A 26765-nucleotide genomic window follows, 5' to 3' on the forward strand; every position below is an offset into this window, starting at 1 on the left:
AAATTTCTCAGTTATTTATAAATATTATTTTAAAAAACTTATTTTAAAATACTTAGTTAACATATTCATTCAAAAAAGTGTAATTAAATCTACTCCTTTTACTCTTTAAACAGGTGAAATAGTTAAATAACATGTGATTAACAACAGTAAGTAACTGCGCTGTAATGCTATTATAAAGTTATTAAGATAATAAAATTTATATTGTATTTATCATATGTATTTATTATTATTAATATTAAGTATATTAATTGCAATTTATTAAGTTTATTTTTTTATTGGAATTATTTTTATGATGTTTTCTATAATTATTTTCCTTTATATTCTACTTTATTTTTAATTATTTAAAGTGCTAATGTTTTGCTAGAATGTCACTGAATTGTAATGTAAGTGGAAACACAACACTCAGCAATAAGTCTCTTAAATCATTTATTAAATTTATTAAAGCCTTACACTTCACCAAGGTGTCTTACATTTTAAGGTAAACCTTTGTTTGGTCTCGTCATAAAGGACAGAATATAAAACATTTGCATAAAAATCCGAATCATTAACATTAAATGTTAAGACGGATCATTAAGACAAAAATCGAGAGGCACTTTGCTGGGCTTCAGACGTAAAAGACGACCAGATGATAATCCCGTTAACATGATAGCATAATTAAAAGTGTGTGTGTGTGTGTGTGTGTGTATATGTGTGTGTGTGTGTGAGAGAGAGAGAGAGAGAGATCTCTTGCATGTCTTAAAAGCAAAGAATAAATCAAGTATAAATAAGAAAAAAAAAACATTTTAAAGATTTGGTGTAAAATGAAAGTAACTGCAGCATGAGTCATTGACATATAAAAGATAAAACGTACATTTTAAAACGTAAACTGTAAAAGTATTCATTTTAATTAAAGATATTTTGTCACTTATTTTGTTCCAGTTTATTGTATTGCAACAAATTTATAAACAAAAAAAAAATGCTGTATTAAATAATTTGGCCAGTTTAATTTGTTACTGCAGAATTTTTCAAAAATGAAGAAATAGATGTTAAGACATTAGTCCTATTATGACGGTGTTTGTTTCTAGACAGATTTCTTTTTTTAATGAATCTGGAGATTTGCGTCTCACCTGGTCACATGATCATATTTGTTTTTATTTATACAATGCTACAGTTTATAATATTATAACTTATTGTTAACCGGTAACGTCATAACAAGCGATCGATAATTGACTTTTCCTTGCTTTTCCAACAATACAGCTTCCTCAGTGTTTATTTCTAAAATATTCATTAAGACAGAACACTTTATATTTTATACTATAATATTTATAATATTTTATTACACCTGATATTACAAGATAAGACAATACGGTATTCCACAAGGCTCTGCTTTAGGCCCGCTACTATTCTCCCTTTATATCCATGCTCTAGGACGTTTAACGGTACAATCTGCATAATATTGTATTCAAAGGCAAAATAAACTGAGGTTTTATCCCTGTAGCTCTCATTATATAACTAATTACAATCTTCTGATTGACGTAAGCTTCATTTCAGCATGCTCCAAGAGAGGAAATATGGAGATGCAGTGATAGGGTCGATAGCAACTATTCATAATTTTCTCATTTTTGAAAAATTTGTCCAAAACAGCTGTGATTTTGTGATTGCTGGAGGTATTTAAAGGTTCTCTGGACAAATGGACCAATTACAGGGTTGTAGCAGGCAAAAGATAGATTAAAAACAAACCCTTGAAAAACTAAAAAATATATATAAATAAAAAATTAATTTGGTTCCAGTAGGGCTGCTGAGAGAGAAATTGTGGAAGTGAAACCATGGAGTTTAAAAACCCTAAACAATAAAAACAGCATTTTGTTCCAGCTCTAAAAAAAACAAAACAGAACAAAACAAAACAGAACAAAACAGAACAGAACAGAACAGAACAGTGGTTAAAATGGTCACATTACGAGCACCAGCAATAAAATAATGTGCTTTTTTTTAAATCCAGTTGGAAATAGAGATGATGAAGATGAAAATAAAATAATAAGAAGAAGAACCTCGTCACCTCGACCATTTATGGCTTTTTTCGAATTACTTTTCATTAATCTAATAACGCTGTCAGAGTCTGAGCAGATCCTGAGGGATGAGTGGTTTCAAACTTCAGCAACTTCTTCATTATCATCTTCATCTTCGTAGCATCGGTTCCTCTTGATCAGCTCCTCCACAGTGAAGGATTCTTCTGCTTCTTCTCCGTCCCAGAAACCGACATCTTGCGACGTCCTGTTGTTCTCCGCAGCTAGGGGAGGTGATGTTTTCTTAAGTTCCAGGGGTTTTTTTGGTTTCTCCTCAGCCTCCATCTTGTCATCGAAAGCTTCACTTTTGTTTGACTGTGACCGTTTTAGGATGGATTGTGGGATTTTGGGTTTCTCCTCTTGTTTTGGAGGAACCTCCACTTCACTGCTGTTTAAAGCCTTGTGGTCTGACACGGAGGGCTTTCTCGCTTCTGAGCTCTCCTCGCCTTTCTCCTTCTGGACAATCTGTATTTTGGAAGTTGAACGAAGCTCTAGAGAGCCACGCCTCACCAAAGTGGTCTTGAGGGGGCGTGATTGGTCCTGATTGGTGGATTCCAGCCTTGGTGCCACAGAAAAAGGTCGACTTCGCTCTTTGAGAGATGCACTGCGTCTCAGATTCCTCAACTCCACTCGCTCTGTGCTCTCCAGATTGGATTGGACCTCGTCCTCTGGTGGCCATTTTAGCTTGAAGACTCTAACTGGGCTCTTTCCGCTTTCGAGAGCAGAACTGGAACCTTCAGCACGTGGTGGCCAAGTGATCTTCAGTCTTCTTGTCTCCACAGAAGCTGCAGGTTTCTCCATTTCTTTAACCGGTGGCTGAGTTTTGGTCTCCAGAGATGTTGCAAGATCGGTGACTTTGGCTATTGGAGCTTCCTCAACTGTGGAATTTTGATCCAAGACTTTTCCTGAACTGGCTGGTTTAACTGGGATGGGGTCAGGTGAAGCAGATTTTGGCTTTTCAGACTCTTCGTTCTCCTCGTCGTCACCTCGGGCCGTCCACAGCTCCTTATGAGGCCTGTGTCCGAAGCCCTCGTCGTAGTTACCTTTGGACTTGAAGAGCTGGTTGAAGTGAGGTTTGCAGTAGATGCTACCGTGCAGGCAGGCGAAGTTGGCCAAGCTAAAATAATATTTAAAGAAAAATTATTTTTTCTGATTCAGATTTTTCAAATATTATTTATATTAGAAATAAAGTGAAATTAGTGATCTAAGATGCACAATACTCTTAGAAACTCTTTATCTGCCTACAGATAAGTTCTACAAATCTGTATATATATATAAAATAGTCCAATCTAACTAATACCACAACTGACTTTCTAACGAAGCATCTCTGCATGCTAGCAAAGAACATAAATAAATAAATAAATAAAAAAATAAATAAATAAATAAATAAATAAGCAAGCTAGTCAACCGTGTATGATACTACAATCAAACGTTCATCATTTTAACGCTATTATTATCATCATTCCAAATCCAAACTTTACAGACTCACCTGAGTTTGGTGTTGCAGTGAGCGCAACGGAAACAGGAGTTGTGGAAGGTTTGCTGATTGGCCACGAGTTTCTCCAGCGGGTAAACAGTCTTATGGCAAGCAACGCAAGTCTCTCGCACAGAAGCACGATACTTCTGCCCCTATCAAATAAAACAAAATGTTTTAAACAAAGTAAAAAATTCACCACAACAGGAATAAAGCAACAGAGTAGTTATGTAAACTAACAGTTAGCTAGCTAATTAACAATACGTTAATCAACAATACGCTAATCAGCAATACTCTGATCTACAATACGCTAATCAACATACAAGGCACTGAGTTTGTTATAGACTAGTTACAAAAAATTCAAACATATTTAAAATCATCAGAGTCAAGACTGAAAGTGTGAGTCCTCTAACAGGACCATTAAAAAAAAATTAGCTATTATTATTGGTATGAACTCAGTTATAACTTTATTAATCAAGAGTACAATATTCAACTTCAGACAAACGAAACTTAACAAATCTTTGTATGTAATTAAATTTATTATATAAACGTTTATGACGACATGTATATATACAGGATTTAAAGATGTTTTAATGCCAAGTTTGTATAGAAATTATGACCAAGTTTGCAGTGCTGAGACAATAAATATACACGTAAGGGGAAAAAAGTGCATTTGTGTGTATTATACAGCAAGAAAAAAGATAAAAGTACAGAAGATCTCAGAATCGGTTTAAAACACACCCAGTGTTTTTAAAGCAGATTCGGACATCTATGATCATTTTCGATAAAAACAAACAAACAAACAAACAAACAAACAATGTGACTGGGTTAAGAAGGTTTTAGCCTAAAATCTAAGACTATGTAAATTGGAATTTAAAACAGTTTACTACTATTTAAGACCTTAAATGTCTGAAATGTACTTTTATACACATGGATTTAACTTACACAAAGTGCTAACTGTTTTCGTCTTGATTAATTTGTAATGATGAATCACAGTGCACTTCTCTGTGCATCACATTTATCACTCTTATTATTTTCAGTGTGTAAATATATTTTTCTACACTCACGCTGCCTGCCAAAAGAACGTTTTTAATGTTTGATTGTGGATAATTTTGTATTAAGGTTGCAATTAAATCAAAAAGAATGTAAACAAAAGGTCTTTTCCAGTTACATCTAGATTTTTTCCCAATAAAATAATAGTTTGAAAAGCATTTCTCTGTTCACTTAGACGTTACTTCCATTTTATAATTCTTACTGCTCTATCATTCTTGATGATCATTTTAATTCATAATGTTGACGAATAGAGTGATATGAATGAATAGAGTGATATGAATGAATAGAGTGATATGTGAAATGTATAGGCTATGGATCCACCATTTTTAAAGTCAGTTAAATTAGAACTAGCATTAAAACTCGATTTTAATGATTGCAGTGTGACGGAATTCTCTGTGCTGTTTCTTCCCATAAGTGGTCACTTAGAGCCCCCGGGCCACCAGGGGGCGCTGTGAATGTTTAAACTAGATATGCAGGCTTTCGTATCATTTGGCAAAAAGGTTTATGGATCAGGCAGGATCGGGGCAAACCCTTGTGGTGTGAAAAGAATAGAAACTGCAATTTACATAATGAAAATTAGATAACTAACATCAGAAGATCATGAAGAAGCTGCGATCATGAAGCTTTTTTTCTCCAAAAAAAGAAATGGACCCAAAATGACAAGAAATTCATTTTAATCATTGAGTCGTTTTGTCTGCTTTCTTGCTTCATATTTTATTTCAATCTTATCTATTTATTTATTAAATATTATTTCCATGTTTGGAGATTTAATCTTTATATATATTCATGTTCAGTTGTTTTTATTTTATTGCTTGTTAAACTATTTTCCCCTCATGAATGAAGTGGTAATTTTGTTCATTCTTGCATATAAAATAATTTGACTGGTGTGTGTGTGTGTGTGTGTGTGTGAGTAAGATGTTGCTTCGAATCCCTAGAATATCTGATAAATTGGAGTAAATATGATATGATCTGTGATGTTATTACGTTTATAGCTCATTTACCCGGACAAATTTGGGCGCGTCGTTGGTTTCTGGCTCAGACGCTGCAGTGCTCGAACTTCCTGTATCCGCTAACACACCTTAAAAAAGAACAATGAGTTTACAGAATCATTTACAGAATCAAACTGATGAAAATTGTGTAATTTATTAAGTCCAGTACTGAGATATCAGATATGAAACACCAGAGAGGTTTTAGTTTCATACAAAGATTTAAAATGGATCTGTTTTAGTTTTAAATAAAGATAAAATAAAGCTGAGTAAAGTTTAATGTTTTAGCATCTTAGCTGATGAAATGTTTGGACTTTTTTTGGTGAAGAGAAATCTGATTTGTTAATTTTTTAAACAAAGAAACTTTCATATGATTTTAAAAAAAGGGTGATTAATGTGTAAAAGGTATAAAATGCGTGACTCACCATTGGGTTTAGTGCTCATCGATTCTGAAGTTGCGCTCTGTGAAAAAAGAAAAAGAAATGTAATAATAATAATAATAATAATAATAATAATAATAATAGCTAGATAGATAGATAGATAGATAGATAGATAGATAAAATTTTATCTTTGTGGTGCGACTCAAAGAAAAACCTTAATGGTTTATTTTTTTCCTCTTTTTATTCTGCTGTTTTTTCCCCATCTTTCCTGTCACTGCATTTTGTTTATCACTTGCTGGATAAACTGATAAAAGTGAACTTTTCTGTTGTTTTGTGTACATTTAACAATTTTTACAATTTTGTGCTTCTTTATTGTATTGTATTTATATTTATGTTAATTCTACATTTTCATATACTGTATTACTACAAAGAAAATTCAGGGTCAATTAGTATTAGTTTTAATCGTATTTAATATGAATAAATGTAATAATTAATAAAAAAATGTAACCCTTTATTGCAATAGTTAAACAGCGATGATTTTTATTGTCGTACCTCTTTCTCAGTCTGGTCTCCACCACTAGGAGGCGCATTTTCCTTCAGATCCACCGCTGAACTTTTGACTTCGATCTCAGCCGGGGTCGACTGTAAATATCACAACGTGAGCATTTTATTACCGCAATATTTAATAATAATAACTCACTAAAGGTGCACGACAAAATGTTTTATCTGTAATCAACAAGTCTTTAAATGACCCCGAGTTAAACTCGTCAGAGCGAGGGTGACTTGTGTGTGTGTGTGAGTTTTTAATGTGAATTTATTCCACAGGAAAAGACAAAAAAAAGGCTAGCAACAGGCCTGGAATCCACACCGCGTTATTACGGCTGTAACTCAGCGCCTCATTCAGCTTTCAGTCTCTTAAACCATAAAAATTCCAGACCACATGGTGAATAAACATCTGTGGTATGTTTAAAGCTTCTCAATGATTTCCTAATGAGCAGGAACCCGTTAGCTAGCTAACTCCTTCATGCTAATCTGCTCTAATTCATTATTTGCAAAAAAAAAAAGAAGTCATATTATTAAACTATTAAATTATTTCAGATGCTTTTTTTTAAAATGGGAATTTAGTTCCTAAAAGATTGTTTGTAATAAATATAATAAATATATTTAGCTGTGCTCAATTAGCTGTATCTGTATCTTAAACTTTTTAGTCGTATATAATTATAAATATGTACAAAATAAAAATCCTAAACAACTGCTAATAATGTTATATTCAGGGATCTCTCCTTTACACGATCTCTATTAATCGTGATCTCTGTTTATTAATTATTAACACTGTTATTTAGTGTGAAATTTCCTTTCATGAAAATGATTAAACAATTTTTTCCCATTAAAACAAACACCTGCAGCAACAAATTCTTCTCTGTATTAAATAATTTGTCCGGTTTAATCGGTTATTGCCGAATTTCTCAGAGAAGCAGATGTTAAGAACGGTTCCCCGTGAGGACGGAGGTGTTTTGTCTCTTACCGAGCTCTGAGGACTGCGGGAGTCCTGTTTGGACACGGCGGCCTGATACTTCGCCATTCTGTCCCTCAGAGACTTGGATCGTTCCAGTGAGACCAAACCTGGGAGAGGATGTTCGAGAAACATGAACGCACTTATACACACTTTCCAAACAGTAACTATTAGTTTTATTTCATTTTATTTAGTCAGTAAATAAAATAGTTAACAGTCTAACTGGAGTCAGGACATTTTATGGAAGAATGGAAGTGTAACATATTTGAGATCATAAAATAGCACTTGATGCAGCACACATTCGTCAGTGTGATATATTTAGCTTTACACCACGGCGCGGTTGAAAGCTCGAATCTGATTGGTCAGTAGGTGTGCATTATTTTCGTATAACAGCACAGGTAGTTCCGTCTGTAACACGAACATTAATATTAATGCACTTGCTCTAATACGTTATGTATCATGCTACAGTAACAGCTCGTACACAGGGTCTTATACAGCAGACACGTCACATAATCTAAGAGTAATAATAAGCAGATTTAAAGACGTGGTGTTGTTTCACAAAGTAAAAAGTATAAGCGTTGATATGGACATGTTTTTGGTTAGAAGACATTTAATTAACTTTAACTAATTTAAAATTAAATTAAAATTATACTTTAAAATGAACTAATTTACAGAAGGAGTTTCGGTTGTAAGTGCTCTCAGTCTCGGTTACTCTGTATTTTTTTTCCTGTTTTCTTGGTAAAATGACGGGCTGCACTTTGTGTGTGTGTGTGTGTGTGTGTGTGTGTGTGTGTGTGAGTGAGTGAGAGAGAGAGAGAGAGAGGCTTTAATGTAATGTAATGTAATGTAATGTAAGTGAGAACAGGAACTAATTTGTCTCTCAGACGTTCCGCTACTTTAAATCTAACTCTAAACTGTTAAAATGTGTGACGTATCATTCAGTAATAAATTAAATATTGTAATCGTTGGTAAATCGCTGTGGTATAAGCGGAATAACACACTCCAGACCGAGCTGTTCTATGAAAATAATGCACTTTAGGGGATTTTTCTGTAAAGCTGCTTTGTGACAATGTCCACTGTTAAAAGCGCTATACAAATAAAATAAAACTGATTTGAATTAGTGGCACTCCACTGGCGCGTTGTGCCGCATCACACCCCATGCATGCGTTATTTTCATATAACAGTCTGTCGTCTGTCGTGTGTTATTCCTCACATAACACATTTCTACAATGTGGGTCTCATTAAAATTTTGATCCTGGTTACAGTCCTGTATTTATCCCACAATTCAGTGTGTTTGTGTCATTTACTATTCACTGATGAACGAATGAACGAATGAAAGCCTTTATTATCATTGTATATCTCTGTATACAACGAAATTAGGAGCACTGCTTCTGACTGGTGTTATAAAAAACAAACATATAACATTAGACAATAAATACTATACAATAAGAAATACAATAAACACTATAAAGTGTGTATACCATATAGTATAAAAGTATGTACAGTATGTACGTACAGAAAGTATACAGTATAAAGGATATACAGTAAATACACTGATCCAGGATCTGCTACAGATTTATAGACTATTCCTGTTGAAAACGCTGATTTCGTATTAAATGCTGATGTGTCATATTAATAAAAATATACGTATATCTGTACGACAATTTAAACGTAACACGACGCATTAGGCAAACACGTGTCTAGTGTGAAATTCAGAATGTTAATAAAATCAGCAGTTTGGTTTCAGTACCTCTGTCTGCTGGTCGAATGTCCGAGTCTTCTGAAGTGCTGTTCATGCGTCGTACCTAAACAACGGAGAGGAAAAAAGCATTTTAAAACGTTAAAAATTGGTTTAAAATTTAAATTATAAAAAATACAGGAATCAGCCCCCAAGAACCAGGTTAGACCTGAACAATGAAACAATCCAGGAATTTAAAAAAAATCAGACAATGCTGTGTTTTATATAATTTAACTAATGCTGAAACGTTCATGTTAACATGCTGAAATATACATTCTACATCATTTATAAATTAAATTCAGAAATGTGCAACAAATTTACAGGTGAAAACCTGATGCGATATCTGAACAACAAAGCATAGAAAGTTTTAAAATTTCCTTAAAGTTCAGATGATTTTACAGTTTTAATCCAGAAATGTTTAGCAGATTTTAAACACAGAATCACAGATGCCAATGTACAGTATAATGTAATTTAATGCCACGCCTGAACAACAACAACAACAACAACAAAAATCGCAAAAAAATATCTACAACAAAGCAAATAGTTTAACATATATATATGGTTTAAACCTGAAAAAAGTGTAGCAGCTTTACAGTTTAAATCCAAACTTTTAAATCCATCAGAAAAAGCTGTATTGTTTATAAATTGTGCCATGTTTTAAGAATTCTGCTGTAAACACTCAAAATGCAAATTGTTTAAAAAAAAATTTAAGAATGAAATATTATCAGATTTACAGTTAAAAATCCAAAACAATGAAGCTCAAACTGAAATCTGATGCTGTACCTGAACAAAGAAGCAAAAAAAACCTCAATCTACCAGAAAAGAAGTTAAAAAATGGAGCATGATAAAACTTTGTAGCACCGAAGTCGTAAAACATTCGCTGAATTTAACGTCTAAATCCTTAAAAATGTCCAAATTGGATTCCAATCTTTAGAAAATGGGGAAAGGAAAAGAAAATCCAGAGATGCTGGAGTACTCAGGTCTTCCTGTGTCCTTCTTAGCCAGGAAACACACACACACACACACACACACACAGGGCTTATCTACTGAGAGCTATTAACATCACAAAGAGTGAATGGAAAATCTGAGTCTTTACAGTAAACGACTTTTGTCTTTATGCACATTAGCATAATAATGGAAGCTCTTCACATGTCAGAGTTAAATAAACCTCCGTAATTAAGCACCGCTACATGTTCTTTCTTAAGAAAAGTGGAAGTTTGTTTCAATTCTTTAGATGTGTTCATACAGATTAAAGTTGGATCGAGTTTTTGTAGCTAAAATGAAGCAAACTGTGAAGAGAACGCTTTCGTATTTCACTGAATATCTGATGCAACTTTAACGTAATGTGCAACCTGATGATGAACAGGGAGAGAAAAATAATTTTAAAAAAGTACACACACACTCATGTACGATTTCCTTATGAGGACCTAAACCTAACACTATAACCTTAACTTCAGTAGCCAGAAATATTTTTGTTGCTTTTAGTTTGCTGCAGGATTTGTAGAAATGCGATTTTTTTTTTTTGTGAAGACCGGGTGATTATGAGGACATTTGACACAAACAGAAAGAAATGTTTTATTTCTTTTAGTTTTTCAAATAAAAGCTGCAGTGTTTCTAAAAACTTGAGATTTTTTTGTGAGGACCGAGTGATTATGAGGACATTTGACACAAACCTGTCCTTATGAGGACCTTCTATTGTTGTTCTATTGATCTGTTGTTTATTTTAGCTTAACGTTATTTTTACAAATTTCTACAAATTTCTAAACTCTAATCTTAACTTCAGTAACCAGAAGCAAATCCTTTGATGCTTTTATTTTTTTAATGAAAGCTGCAGTTTTTGACATAATGCTTACTGTAGCTGTTGTTTAAACTGTTATTATTTTCTTTTCCTCACTGCTATTATTCATTTCATCATCATTATTTGCTTATTTTATTTTTGACTATTTTTTTGTATCTTTGTTTTGTTTTTTTACTTTTATCAGATTCAAATCTTTTGGCTCTTTAAATAAAAGCTGCAGTGTTTGTAAATATGTGATTATGTGAGGTATCTACGTTTATGAGGAGTTTTGGTCTGTTTTGGTCACTAAATATGTACACACACACACACACACACACACACACACTAATCCTTATCTGTTAAGAATTATGATAAGCTTCTTTAGTCACTTTTAGTCAGCAGTTATTTCCATCTGTCCTGTTTGTTTGTTTAGATTGATTTATAATATTTATTGTATTTATTATTACATCATTCATCCAATTATCGTATAAATCTCCACTACAGTGTACTTTTAAAAGCTAAGAAAATGATTAATTTGATTTCATTTTTCACTGGTTGCTCCAGTGCTCGATATTAGAATTATTTTTGATGCTTAAACACATTAAATTTGATTAATTTTGAAGATTTGATTAATTTACGAGATGCACAAATGGACAAAATCACACATCAGTCTCAGGTAAGGGGCGTGGCCTAAAGTCTGTAGGCGGGGCTTGTGTGTCAGTAATTATTTCAGATGATAATAGTTCAGATTAGTTGTGTGTGTATGTGTGTGTATGTGTGTGTGTTATTTTATGATACATATATGTATATATATTCATAATATTAATTAAATGTTTATAATATTTATAATAAAACAGACGCAGGTCTGGAGAATTGAAAATAAAGTGTCACTATAGAGGAATGTTGACACACCGACAGTCTCTCACTGTTTCTTAAACTCATTAAAGGATTAAAGTGTGTGTGTGTGTGTGTGTGTGTGTGTGGGTGTGTGTGTGACCAATCAGCAATGCTGTTAGCCCCGCCCAGTCTACCATGAAGTCCTGGATCTGATCTGATGAATCGGATTTATTTTATAATATTTTTGAATGCTAACATGCTAAACAGCCACCAGTTTGTTTAATCCGGTGTACGGAGACGAAGAGAAATAAAAGATAAAAAGGGAGACGTGGAGTCTGGCCAATCAGCAGGAGACTCAGTTTCTCAGGGCCTTGAGTGTGTGTGTGAGTGAGTGTGTGTGTGTGTGTATACCAGTGACATGACATCATCACTTCAAGACTACTTCAGCACACACAGTTACAACAGGAATGTGTGTGTGTGTGTGTGTGTGCGTATATGTGTCCTGTAAAAAAAAAAAAAACACACATCAATCATTTATATATTTTTATCTATTTGTGTGTGTACTAAACCAGGTCTTAGCTTGATGTGAGCATGTGAGCATGTGTGTGTGTGTGTGTGTGTGTGTGTGTGTGTGTGTGAATCTGAAGCTTCTAATCCTGAGTATCTTTCATGTTAAAAATCCAGAATCGAAAACTTCCTCCACTGTCATCCCATCAGCATGTTGCTGAATCAGCTTTTTTTTTTTCAGAGCTAGAACACAAGCGTGTCAGTGTGACGGAGGACAAAGACACACTGTCTCCTTCACACCCGGTACTTTTAGGGGAACTTCAGAACAATGAAGGTTCCTACACAACAAACCAAACCTCAGAAACTCACTGGAATAAAGGCTTAGAATAAGAAAGAAAAAAAAAATCTGCCAGTAAAACAAGACTCTTTCTGCCCTGAAATGTGCTTTACTGTCATTTTATACGTAAGAAATAAACCGGTGTGTGGTGATGTTATAGAAACTGTTACAAAGCGCTGACACTGGAGACTCCTTCCATCCGTACGAGTCCCTGTGAATGAGCTGTTACTATAGAAACCATAACGTATTAGAACGAGCGCATTAATGTAAAGCTGCGATTTACAGCTTAAATTCATCAACAATCAATCTTCTGACCAATCAGAATCCAGAATTCTACAGCGCTGTGGTATAAAGAGTATAAATAAATCTGGCTATAATCTCTCACGTAAACGCATCTTTATCTTTATTTACCTCAGTACACGCGACAGCAAGACGGACAGCTGGATCAGAGTGTGAGAGAGGAATGTGAGTGAATTCCTGACCTCTGGATAACACCAGAGAGAGAGAGAGAGAGAGAGAGAGAGAGAGAGAGAGAGAGAGGGAGAGAGTCAGACAGAGAGAGAGAGAGAGAGAGAGAGAGAGAGATAGAGACAGAGACAGAGAGAGAGAGACAGACAAAGAGAGTCAGACAGAGGGAGAGAGAGACAGACAGAGGGGAAAAGAGAGAGAGAGAGAGAGAGAGAGAGTCAGACAGAGAGAGAGAGACAGACAGAGGGGAAAAGAGAGAGAGAGAGAGAGAGAGAGAGAGAGAGAGAGTCAGACAGAGAGAGAGAGACAGACAGAGGGGAAAAGACAGAGAGAGAGAGAGAGAGAGAGAGAGAGAGAGAGAGAGAGTCAGACAGAGAGAGAGACAGAGAGAGAGAGAGAGAGAGACAGAGAGAGAGAGAGAGACACTAATGGAAATGATCAGAAAAACACTGCATTCGTTAACTAAGTCCAGAGGCAAAGAGAAACAATGATAAATGCTAAACAGAGATTAAAATGGAAGTGTGTGTGTGTGTGTGTGTGTGTGTGTATCCTTTAAGTTTTAAATTTACAGAAATTCAGGAGCTCTTGTAGGATATTTTTATGAACTAACTGGATTTTTGTGAACCATATTCTTCTACTGTAAATCTATGATTTAAGAATAAATGTGTGTGACTTTGCATGTGTGTGTGTGTGTGTGTGTGTGTGTGTTTGGACCTGTATGTAGCTGAAATGAATTGACTCCTAGAACAGGAGCAGTGATGATTGTTCCCTGCGTTGCCAGAACAATCAGCTCAATAATCAACAAAACCCCAAATCCTAGACCTTATATATTAAATTCCAAATTCACGACCAAATATTCTGCAATAATCACAAAGTAATCTCAAACACTACGCTTTCAGTGGAGCGGCATTAAAAACCCGTGCAGGTCGAATGGCTGATATTTACATATAAATAAAGAAAGAACATGAGCTCATCTATCTGGCTTGCAAAACACTGACATAATTCATGTAACGTATGCAAAATGTCTAAATCCACAGCGGAAAAACAAACGAACCTTCAGCTGAAAGGCAGGAAATCATCGAGCTGCAACCGTAAATGATTCTCAATTCTCTTCATGAAGTTATAAATGTGAACTCACAAACTAATTCACAAATAAACACAAATCTTCAGACAAACGTACGCAGTTCCACCTTTATCCCCAAATAGAATCCATCAGACGAGGTGTGGTTTATTGAATGTTGCCAAATCTGTTGCTTTTTCATTAATTTGCATGTCAGAATGTGAAGAGGAAGAAGAACAACACGTCAGAATAGAAAATAACAGATTATAAGTTATAAAGAAAAAAAGTCTTTAGTCACGGCACCACAAATAAACTATTTACAAAATTCGATTTTAAAATTTCTTTCCGGAACACAGACAGAAAGAACGAGAGCGAAGGAGTAAATAAACACAAAGGAAATGGTTACAGATGGAATAACGCATATTTATTTAGCTAATGTCTGATCAAAACGTTGCTAGATATGTCACTCGGCTCTTTTTTAAAATAAAGCTGCCGATTTGGCTTGGCATTACTCCGACTCCTAGGCTCCGCCCCTTCCCAAGATTTGAATCGTAGTGTGAAGCAGGAAGTGATGCTGATGATAATAAAGTTCTGTTTTTTTTAAATCATAAACGTATAAATATATGCTAAACAACATCACTGATAATACTTAAAGATTGTTTAAAGCGAATATATGAAAATTTGTGTATGTATTTATCCTCGGAAAAGATTTCGGATGAGACTGACTTCATTAGCATCGTAGCTCCAGTGAAAACTTCAGACACTAAAGACGTCTCAGCTAATTGAATATTTTGGAAAATTTCAGATCTTTTAACTCCTGACTGTTTGAGTTGTATCTCATGTCCAAGTAAAGATTAAAGAGTAAAGAAATAAATGAATAATATTTTTATTACCTTGGTTTGTCCTTTCTCAAACATCATCTTGAGGCTGTTGAGAGCGACGCTTGGTTTCTCCGAGCTGGACAGCACCTCCACTTCCTTCTTCTCCTCTTCCTCCACCACCGTCTCCTGCTTCCTTTCCTGCTTCGTCTCCTGCTTCGTCTCCTGCTCCATCTCCCGCTTGCTCTCCTGCTTCGTCTCCTGCTTCATCTCCTGCTCCATCTCCCGCTTGGTCTCCTGCTTCGTCTCCTGCTTCATCTCCCGCTTCGTCTCCTGCTCCATCTCCCGCTTGGTCTCCTGCATCCTCTCCTGCTTGGTCTCCTGTTTGGTCTCCTGCTTCGTCTCCTGCTTTGTCTCCTGCTTTGTCTCCTGTTTCATCTCCTTCTTCGTCTCCATCACTTCCTCCACCTCAGCTTTCTTCAGTACCTGAACCTTCGCAGGTCTGAAGCTGTTGGAGCGAGTCAGAGGTCGAGGTTCTGCTGGAGGGACTGGTGTGGACACGGACGCTGCGTTTTGTCGCTTCTCCTCCCAGCGCTTCTTCAACGCGCTCAGGTTCCCCGAGCGGACGGCAGACGGCAGGCTCTCCACAGGCTGAAAAATGATAGGAAAAGAAATACATCAATAAAATAAACAAATGTGACATAAAGAAAGACAAGAAGTGTGATAAAGGTAAAAAAAAAAAAAAGACTTAAAACTTGAAAACAATTGAAATATATCAAGAGGCCAAAAAATGGAAAGAAAAAGTAAACTGTAAAATTGCAGAAACGCAAAAAAACATTGGATATTAAAGACAAAAAAAAAAAAAAAACACACACATATATATACATATATATATATATATATGTGTGTGTGTGTGCATGTGTGTGTGTATATACATATATATACTGTATATAAAACAATGTGAGGTAAAGAAAGATGAAGATATTGAAGGCAAAAATATGAGCCAAAAAATAATTTTACAAAAGTAAGGCTAAAAAAGGATTTTTTAAACAAAAGTTTTAAAATTAGAAGAATTCTACAATATTTAATTATATTATTTACTATATTTTTGTTTAAATGATTTGCTAGTTGTTGTAAAATGCTGCTATGCTTTTCTTTTCTTTTTGTTTTGACTATTAATTAATTTCTTCTTTTTTATTTTATTTTTTTATTACTGCGCTTCCTGTTTGTCACTCTCTTTAACATTAAAAGTAATTAATGTTGAACTATTAATTGTTTAATGTTTAAGAAAATAATAAAAAAACAGCAGAGGAACACCTCTACACCTTCAACCCGATTTTAAAAAACAGGCCCCATGAATATGCATGAATATGCAAATTAGAAACGGTTACTGTTAGCTGATTAGCTAACTACCAGTAAACTGGCTCACATTAGTCACAGCAGTGTTACATCCTCTGTCCAAATATATATTTCGAATATATTTTGTTACCATGACAACCACAATAGCTAGCTGGATAATGTAGCACGCAACATCTGTAGTTAAAGGTTTCCAGTTTCTACGCTGTCATCCTTGCATATAGGACGTGATTGGTTCACACTGTTGAGCAGTGTGTGACATCACTAACCGAGCTCATACTGATCGTAGCCACGCCCCCAAATGAGTCTATATAAAAGTAGTGCAAAAGTTAAATTTTACCATTAACACAAGAAAACAAATTAGCCAAATATTATCTTAATCAACATCCAAAAGAACGTATTTTAAAGCAAAAGTGCATAAAAGCAAAGAAAAGATAAACAGTAATCTGTGATGACACATCATTAAAAAAAAGACTAAGCGATAAAACTATAGAAAAACAATTCAAAAGAAAGAAAGAAGAAAGAAATTTTGTAAATTACCAAATACAGAAGATGAAAAATTGAGGGAAAAATTTTGAATATTAAAGCCAGGAGAGAAAAACCGAGAAAATTATATGTACAAATGAAGATATAAGAGGCAAAATATGGGCTAGAAAATGTAAAATAATAATAATAATAATAACCAAAAACAGACTAAACAAAGAGTGAGTTTGATGAAAGTGTTTGTTTAAATAACGTCATTTAGCACATCTTCCTCATCTGCCAAACGGCTAAATGAGTTTAAATGAGTTTAACCTTCTCCATATGAAATATATATATATAAATAAAACACAAGTTTCAGCAAGATATCACATCTGTGTGGAAAATTGCACCAAATAAGCGTCCTCACACACACACACACACACACACACACAGCTTACTGACATCCCTACAACTTCCTTTGTTTGAGTGTATTTGACTCAGCGAGTCCTCATCCACACGCTGCACGCAAGAATCATTTCGAGCGCAGAAACAGGAAGTGACAATAAGCAGAACTACACAGAAAACTCTCCATTTACTGTCAGAAAAAAGAAATACTGTCGCAATTCCGCAGCAATCTTCTCCCTGAAAATATAAAGATCCAAGCAAAATGCAAAATTTGTAGGTGATGACTGTAAAGACCTGGACAGATGAAGTGTTTCCTCTCCTCTCTTTATTTCCACTTTATCCCTCCTTCTCTGTGGTGACAAAATTTTCCCCAGATGTAGAGCGGGCAGGAAAAACTCGACGTGTAAGAAGAAACCCCCCGCTGCAGCACTCGGATAGAAATGAGGGAGGCAAAGAGTGGACAAGAGAAAGGGATGAGATGGATAGAAAAAGAGCTGGAAAAAAAAGAGGCTAATAGAGCGAGAGAGAGGGGGAGAGAGAAAGAGTGGAGGGGAAATAGAGACAATAACTAAGGTGAGGGAGAGAAAGAGAGAACGAGGGAGAGGGAGGAAGGGAGCTAGTGAGGGAAGTTCAGTGGGAGCTCAAAAGCAGGAAATGAAATGTTTGTGGAGTAAATTAACCCTTTCCTCTCTGAACAGCCCGGTCATTCATCTAAACATGCGCTCCTTTAAACATGTAAATAATAAAGAATATATAAATAACAAATATTTACAAAGCAGGTCAGAGACGTGTTGTATGATACTCACTTTTCTTCCTCCTATATTAAATCACTGAGACACAAAAAAGTAATGTGTGGTGATGTATTAGTGTTTTAGAGTAACGCATGGTGATGTATTAGTATTTTAGAGTAACGCATGGTGATGTATTAGTACTTTAGAGTAATGCGTGGTGATATTAGTACTTTAGAGTAATGTGTGGTGATGCATTAGTACTTTAGAGTAATGTGTGGTGATGTATTAGTACTTTAGAGTAATGTGTGGTGATGCATTAGTACTTTAGAGTAATGTGTGGTGATGTATTAGTACTTTAGAGTAATGTGTGGTGATGTATTAGTGTTTTAGAGTAACGCGTGGTGATGTATTAGTACTTTAGAGTAATGCGTGGTGATATTAGTACTTTAGAGTAATGTGTGGTGATATTAGTACTTTAGAGTAATGTGTGGTGATGCATTAGTACTTTAGAGTAATGTGTGGTGATGTATTAGTGTTTTAGAGTAACGCGTGGTGATATTAGTACTTTAGAGTAATGCGTGGTGATATTAGTACTTTAGAGTAATGTGTGGTGATGCATTAGTACTTTAGAGTAATGTGTGGTGATGTATTAGTACTTTAGAGTAATGTGTGGTGATGTATTAGTGTTTTAGAGTAACGCGTGGTGATGTATTAGTACTTTAGAGTAACGCGTGGTGATGTATTAGTGTTTTAGAGTAACGCGTGGTGATGTATTAGTACTTTAGAGTAACGCGTGGTGATGTATTAGTACTTTAGAGTAATGTGTGGTGATGTATTTGTACTTTAGAGTAATGCGTGGTGATGCATTAGTACTTTAAAGTAATATTTGGTGATATATTAGTACTTTAGAGTAATGTGTGGTGATATATTAGTATTTTGGAGTACTAATCACACTAGTATCTCGGAGTAATGTGTAAAATCACATCAGTGTCTCGGAGTAATGTGTAAAATCACACTAGCATCTTGGAGTAATGTGTAAAATCTCATCAGTATCTTGGAATAATGTGTAAAATCACATCAGTGTCTCAGAGTAATGTGTAAAATCACACTAGTATCTCGGAATAATGTGTAAAATCACATCAGTGTCTCGGAGTAATGTGTAAAATCGCATCAGTATCTCGGAGTAATGTGTAAAATCACACTAGTATCTCGAAGTAATGTGTAAAATCACACTAGTATCTCGGAGTAATGTGTAAAATAACATCAGTATCTCGGAGTAATGTGTAAAATTACAGTAGTATCTCGAAGTAACGGGTAAAATCGCATCAGTATCTCGGAGTAATGTGTAAAATCACACTAGTATCTCGGAATAACGTGTAAAATCTCATCAGTATCTCGAAGTAACGTGTAAAATCGCATCAGTATCTCGGAGTAATGTGTAAAATCACACTAGTATCTCGGAGTAATGTGTAAAATCACATCAGTATCTCGGAGTAATGTTTAAAATCACATCAGTATCTCGGAGTAATGTGTAAAATCGCATCAGTATCTCGGAGTAATGTGTAAAATCTCATCAGTATCTCGGAATAATGTGTAAAATCGCATCAGTATCTCGGAGTAATGTGTAAAATCGCATCAGTATCTCGGAGTAATGTGTAAAATCGCATCAGTATCTCGGAGTAATGTGTAAAATCGCATCAGTATCTCGAAGTAATGTGTGAAATCGCATCAGTATCTCGGAGTAATGTGTAAAATCACACTAGTATCTCGGAGTAATGTGTAAAATCGCATCAGTATCTCGGAGTAATGTGTAAAATCTCACTAGTATCTCGGAGTAATGTGTAAAATCGCATCAGTATCTCGGAGTAATGTGTAAAATCTCACTAGTATCTCGGAGTAATGTGTAAAATCGCATCAGTATCTCGAAGTAATGTGTAAAATCACACTAGTATCTCGGAGTAATGTGTAAAATCGCATCAGTATCTCGGAGTAATGTGTAAAATCTCACTAGTATCTCGAAGTAATGTGTAAAATCTCACTAGTATCTCGGAGTAATGTGTAAAATCGCATCAGTATCTCGGAGTAATGTGTAAAATCGCATCAGTATCTCGGAGTAATGTGTAAAATCGCATCAGTATCTCGGAGTAATGTGTAAAATCGCATCAGTATCTTGGAGTAATGTGTAAAATCGCATCAGTATCTCGAAGTAATGTGTGAAATTGCATCAGTATCTCGGAGTAATGTGTAAAATCGCATCAGTATCTCGGAGTAATGTGTAAAATCTCACTAGTATCTCGGAGTAATGTGTAAAATCGCATCAGTATCTCAAAGTAATGTGTAAAATCTCACTAGTATCTCGGAGTAATGTGTAAAATCGCATCAGTATCTCGGAGTAATGTGTAAAATCGCATCAGTATCTCGGAGTAATGTGTAAAATCACATCAGTATCTCGAAGTAATGTGTAAAATCGCATCAGTATCTCGGAATAATGTGTAAACTCGCATCAGTATCTCGGAGTAATGTGTAAAATCGCATCAGTATCTCGGAGTAATGTGTAAAATCGCATCAGTATCTCGGAGTAATGTGTAAAATCGCATCAGTATCTCGAAGTAATGTGTAAAATCACATCAGTATCTCGGAGTAATGTGTAAAATCGCATCAGTATCTCGGAATAATGTGTAAACTCGCATCAGTATCTCGGAGTAATGTGTAAAATCGCATCAGTATCTCGGAGTAATGTGTAAAATCGCATCAGTATCTCGGAGTAATGTGTAAAATCGCATCAGTATCTCGGAATAATGTGTAAAATCGCATCAGTATCTCGGAGTAATGTGTAAAATCGCATCAGTATCTCGGAGTAATGTGTAAAATCGCATCAGTATCTCGGAGTAATGTGTAAAATCGCATCAGTATCTTGGAGTAATGTGTAAAATCGCATCAGTATCTTGAAGTAATGTGTGAAATTGCATCAGTATCTCGGAGTAATGTGTAAAATCGCATCAGTATCTCGGAGTAATGTGTAAAATCTCACTAGTATCTCGGAGTAATGTGTAAAATCGCATCAGTATCTCGGAGTAATGTGTAAAATCACACTAGTATCTCGGAGTAATGTGTAAAATCTCACTAGTATCTCGGAGTAATGTGTAAAATCGCATCAGTATCTTGGAGTAATGTGTAAAATCACATCAGTATCTCGGAGTAATGTGTAAAATCACATCAGTATCTCGGAGTAATGTGTAAAATCGCATCAGTATCTTGGAGTAATGTGTAAAATCGCATCAGTATCTCGGAGTAATGTGTAAAATCGCATCAGTATCTTGGAGTAATGTGTAAAATCGCATCAGTATCTTGAAGTAATGTGTGAAATTGCATCAGTATCTCGGAGTAATGTGTAAAATCGCATCAGTATCTCGGAGTAATGTGTAAAATCGCATCAGTATCTTGGAGTAATGTGTAAAATCGCATCAGTATCTCGGAATAATGTGTAAAATCTCACTAGTATCTCGGAGTAATGTGTAAAATCGCATCAGTATCTCGAAGTAATGTGTAAAATCGCATCAGTATCTCGGAGTAATGTGTAAAATCGCATCAGTATCTCGAAGTAATGTGTAAAATCTCACTAGTATCTCGGAGTAATGTGTAAAATCGCATCAGTATCTCGGAGTAATGTGTAAAATCACATCAGTATCTCGGAGTAATGTGTAAAATCACATCAGTATCTCGGAGTAATGTGTAAAATCGCATCAGTATCTCGAAGTAATGTGTAAAATCGCATCAGTATCTCGAAGTAATGTGTAAAATCGCATCAGTATCTCGGAGTAATGTGTAAAATCGCATCAGTATCTCGAAGTAATGTGTAAAATCTCACTAGTATCTCGGAGTAATGTGTAAAATCGCATCAGTATCTCGAAGTAATGTGTAAAATCACATCAGTATCTCGGAGTAATGTGTAAAATCGCATCAGTATCTCGAAGTAATGTGTAAAATCGCATCAGTATCTCGGAGTAATGTGTAAAATCGCATCAGTATCTTGAAGTAATGTGTAAAATTGCATCAGTATCTCGGAGTAATGTGTAAAATCGCATCAGTATCTTGAAGTAATGTGTAAAATCGCATCAGTATCTCGGAGTAATGTGTAAAATCGCATCAGTATCTCGAAGTAATGTGTAAAATCTCACTAGTATCTCGGAGTAATGTGTAAAATCGCATCAGTATCTCGGAGTAATGTGTAAAATCTCACTAGTATCTCGGAGTAATGTGTAAAATCGCATCAGTATCTCGGAATAATGTGTAAAATCGCATCAGTATCTCGGAGTAATGTGTAAAATCGCATCAGTATCTCGGAGTAATGTGTAAAATCGCATCAGTATCTTGGAGTAATGTGTAAAATCGCATCAGTATCTTGAAGTAATGTGTGAAATTGCATCAGTATCTCGGAGTAATGTGTAAAATCGCATCAGTATCTCGGAGTAATGTGTGAAATCTCACTAGTATCTCGAAGTAATGTGTAAAATCACATCAGTATCTCGGAGTAATGTGTAAAATCTCACTAGTATCTCGGAGTAATGTGTAAAATCGCATCAGTATCTCGAAGTAATGTGTAAAATCGCATCAGTATCTCGGAGTAATGTGTAAAATCGCATCAGTATCTCGGAGTAATGTGTAAAATCTCACTAGTATCTCGGAGTAATGTGTAAAATCGCATCAGTATCTCGGAGTAATGTGTAAAATCGCATCAGTATCTCGGAGTAATGTGTAAAATCACATCAGTATCTCGGAGTAATGTGTAAAATCACATCAGTATCTCGGAGTAATGTGTAAAATCGCATCAGTATCTCGAAGTAATGTGTAAAATCGCATCAGTATCTCGAAGTAATGTGTAAAATCGCATCAGTATCTCGGAGTAATGTGTAAAATCGCATCAGTATCTCGAAGTAATGTGTAAAATCTCACTAGTATCTCGGAGTAATGTGTAAAATCGCATCAGTATCTCGAAGTAATGTGTAAAATCACATCAGTATCTCGGAGTAATGTGTAAAATCGCATCAGTATCTCGAAGTAATGTGTAAAATCGCATCAGTATCTCGGAGTAATGTGTAAAATCGCATCAGTATCTTGAAGTAATGTGTAAAATCGCATCAGTATCTCGGAGTAATGTGTAAAATCGCATCAGTATCTCGAAGTAATGTGTAAAATCTCACTAGTATCTCGGAGTAATGTGTAAAATCGCATCAGTATCTCGGAGTAATGTGTAAAATCGCATCAGTATCTCGGAGTAATGTGTAAAATCGCATCAGTATCTCGGAATAATGTGTAAAATCGCATCAGTATCTCGGAGTAATGTGTAAAATCGCATCAGTATCTCGGAGTAATGTGTAAAATCGCATCAGTATCTTGGAGTAATGTGTAAAATCGCATCAGTATCTTGAAGTAATGTGTGAAATTGCATCAGTATCTCGGAGTAATGTGTAAAATCGCATCAGTATCTCGGAGTAATGTGTGAAATCTCACTAGTATCTCGAAGTAATGTGTAAAATCACATCAGTATCTCGGAGTAATGTGTAAAATCTCACTAGTATCTCGGAGTAATGTGTAAAATCGCATCAGTATCTCGAAGTAATGTGTAAAATCGCATCAGTATCTCGGAGTAATGTGTAAAATCGCATCAGTATCTCGGAGTAATGTGTAAAATCTCACTAGTATCTCGGAGTAATGTGTAAAATCGCATCAGTATCTCGGAGTAATGTGTAAAATCGCATCAGTATCTCGGAGTAATGTGTAAAATCGCATCAGTATCTCGGAGTAATGTGTAAAATCGCATCAGTATCTCGGAGTAATGTGTAAAATCGCATCAGTATCTCGGAGTAATGTGTAAAATCGCATCAGTGTCTCGGAGTAATGTGTAAAATCACACTAGTATCTTGAAGTAATGTGTAAAATCACACTAGTATCTTGAAGTAATGTGTAAAATCGCATCAGTATCTCGGAGTAATGTGTAAAATCACATCAGTATCTCGGAGTAATGTGTAAAATCACATCAGTATCTCGGAGTAATGTGTAAAATCGCATCAGTATCTCGGAGTAATGTGTAAAATCACACTAGTATCTCGGAGTAATGTGTAAAATCACATCAGTATCTCGGAGTAATGTGTAAAATCACATCAGTATCTCGGAGTAATGTGTAAAATCACACTAGTATCTCGGAGTAATGTGTAAAATCGCACTAGTATCTTGGAGTAATGTGTAAAATCACATCAGTATCTCGGAGTAATGTGTAAAATCACATCAGTATCTCGGAGTAATGTGTAAAATCGCATCAGTATCTCGGAGTAATGTGTAAAATCACACTAGTATCTCGGAGTAATGTGTAAAATCACATCAGTATCTCGGAGTAATGTTTAAAATCACATCAGTATCTCGGAGTAATGTGTAAAATCTCTCTAGTCTCTCGGAGTAATGTGTAAAATCACATTAGAATCTCGGAGTAATGTGTAAAATCACACTAGTATCTCGGAGTAATGTGTAAAATCACATCAGTATCTCGGAGTAATGTGTAAAATCACATCAGTATCTCGGAGTAATGTGTAAAATCACATCAGTATCTCGGAGTAATGTGTAAAATCTCTCTAGTATCTCGGAGTAATGTGTAAAATCACATCAGTATCTCGGAGTAATGTGTAAAATCACACTAGTATCTTGAAGTAATGTGTAAAATCACATCAGTATCTTGAAGTAATGTGTAAAATCACGCTAGTATCTTGAAGTAATGTGTAAAATCACACTAGTATCTCGGAGTAATGTGTAAAATCACATCAGTATTTCGGAGTAATGTGTAAAATCTCTCTAGTATCTCGGAGTAATGTGACACACTACTTTACACACTTTACAAACACAATAATCTGACTCTGAAATCTAAACCTGTGATTTTCAGTAACCTTCACTCAACAGGAAGTGGAACATCTGCCACGAAATACAGAAAGTTCATCTGACAGTGGAACGAGGCGTGTACCTGCTAAAGAGGAAGTACAGAACGGCACCAAAGAAGAACAGAACTGAGTTTACAAAAAAAAAGAAGTACAGTTCGTTCAAATGCAAATGTCCAGTGTGTGTTTAATGATTCCTCATTTTTACTTTCTAACGTTAGTGTTATTAAACACGCGTGCTAAACGCTAAACAATAACTCAGTATACACCTCACAGATACTCACAAATATTATACTTTAATTATTTTAGTGTAAATATGCAGATTTCAGGGTTACAGAATCTAAATAATTCTAAATAAACTGTGTATTGATTTTTTATGTATACTATTTTTATAAGTGATGTCACACAACGTCAGTATAAATACTACATTATATGCAAAAATATCAATAATTATTGTTTTCCCCACAAGTGCAAGTGTGTGTATGTGCACTCTTTTATCATTATTATTATTATTATTATTATTATTATTATTATTATTATTGTACAGTATGAATAATAGCTTACTGCTTTTTTCTTGTCGGCATTTGCTTCCTCTGCAGCCTTCTGATATCTGAAAGAAATGATAAACAAACAAATAAATAAATAAATAAACATTTTTTAAAATGAATCAGACAGTTATATCAGTTGTAGATTTTTCTTTAAAAGAAAAATTCCAAATAAATTTTTTGACTAGCAATTTTTTTTTTGTGTAGATGTAAAAATATATATAAAATACATACAGTATACATTAATAATTTTACAATATCAGTGTGTAAGGAGTGTGTTATTGTGTTAACACCAGCACTGTGGTCAGTGGGTGTCGAGGTTTTATATATACACAGCTCTGTGCAAAAGTCTTGGCACCCTAATTTTTTTTTTTTTTAGTACGAACTTTGTTATAGATGTTTATTTTCTGACTTCTACATTATTGATTCAGTACAAAAACATTTCAGATTCCAAACATTAGTTTTCCAGCACAAAATGAAATGTTACAGAAAAATGTTTGTATGTCAGTAAAGAAAGCAGCAGATTCCATAAGAGACACTTTTCAGATAAAAACAGAATGAAGGCTGCTGGGTTTCGCTGCAGAAATAAGAAGCGAGTCGACAGTCAAAGTCTCCAGAAGAACTGTGGCTGCTTCTGCAAGATGCTCAGTAACACTTCCAGCTCATTTCCTTATAAAACTGCACACACTGCACCTCAGATACTGCTTTATTTATTTAAAGTGAAGGATCGTCACATTAAATACTGACTTTGTTACATTTATTACTGTTTACTGCTCTTTATAGGATTTTTTTAAAATGTAGAAACATTTAATTTCATTATTTTTGAAGGCGTCTTTACTCTACAGCGTTTCTTTGCATGGGCCTAAGACCTTTGCACAGAACTCTGTGTATATTTTATGTTATATTTTGTGGGTAACATTTTATTTGCTACATAACGACTTCATAACACAAGCTTAAGCAATAAATAACATTTATATGATTATATTATATGATGCCTGAGTCTCATCACTTTCACTTTACTGCACTGCTCTTTAATCTGCTCCTGTCTTCCTGTCTAATCTTTATTACATAGCAGCGATGCTTCATAAGAGTGTTATAAGCATCTAATGACAGTCACACACCTGTTTACTTTATAAAATGTCAACTTTTCATTTATAATCACATTCGGTTCTATAAATGCTGCATAATTACATACATATACATACATTATGCATGAATGAATAATGCATTACTATTATTATTATTATTATTATTATTATTATTATTATTATTATTATTATTATTCAGTGCTTCTGCATGTTTTATGAAGTCATTATGTTGAAAGATTTTGAATAAAGTGTGTCGCCTTTATGA

The 26765-nt window shown here is 34.9% G+C and overlaps 1 protein-coding gene across 2 annotated transcripts in view; it reads right to left on the reverse strand.

Moving 5' to 3' along the window:
- Window positions 1-409: 409 nt before the first annotated feature.
- lima1b (LIM domain and actin binding 1b) overlaps window positions 410-26765 on the reverse strand; it is a 42088-nt gene continuing 15732 nt past the window's right edge. Inside the window, exons 3-11 of one of the 2 annotated variants that reach the window (XM_053227153.1) lie at window positions 25432-25477; window positions 15066-15641; window positions 9199-9253; window positions 7461-7558; window positions 6488-6577; window positions 5981-6017; window positions 5571-5647; window positions 3532-3671; window positions 410-3159 (exon numbers count right to left, since the gene is read on the reverse strand). In XM_053227153.1, the coding sequence (XP_053083128.1) occupies window positions 2124-3159; window positions 3532-3671; window positions 5571-5647; window positions 5981-6017; window positions 6488-6577; window positions 7461-7558; window positions 9199-9253; window positions 15066-15641; window positions 25432-25477 (2155 nt within the window). In that variant the 3' untranslated portion in view covers window positions 410-2123. Of the gene's footprint in view, window positions 3160-3531; window positions 3672-5570; window positions 5648-5980; window positions 6018-6487; window positions 6578-7460; window positions 7559-9198; window positions 9254-15065; window positions 15642-17507; window positions 17837-25431; window positions 25478-26765 lie in introns of those variants that run through there. The other variant, XM_034314299.2, reaches the window with a different exon arrangement.

This window comes from Pangasianodon hypophthalmus, chromosome 20 (assembly GCF_027358585.1).
Source record: "Pangasianodon hypophthalmus isolate fPanHyp1 chromosome 20, fPanHyp1.pri, whole genome shotgun sequence".
NCBI lineage: Eukaryota > Metazoa > Chordata > Actinopteri > Siluriformes > Pangasiidae > Pangasianodon > Pangasianodon hypophthalmus.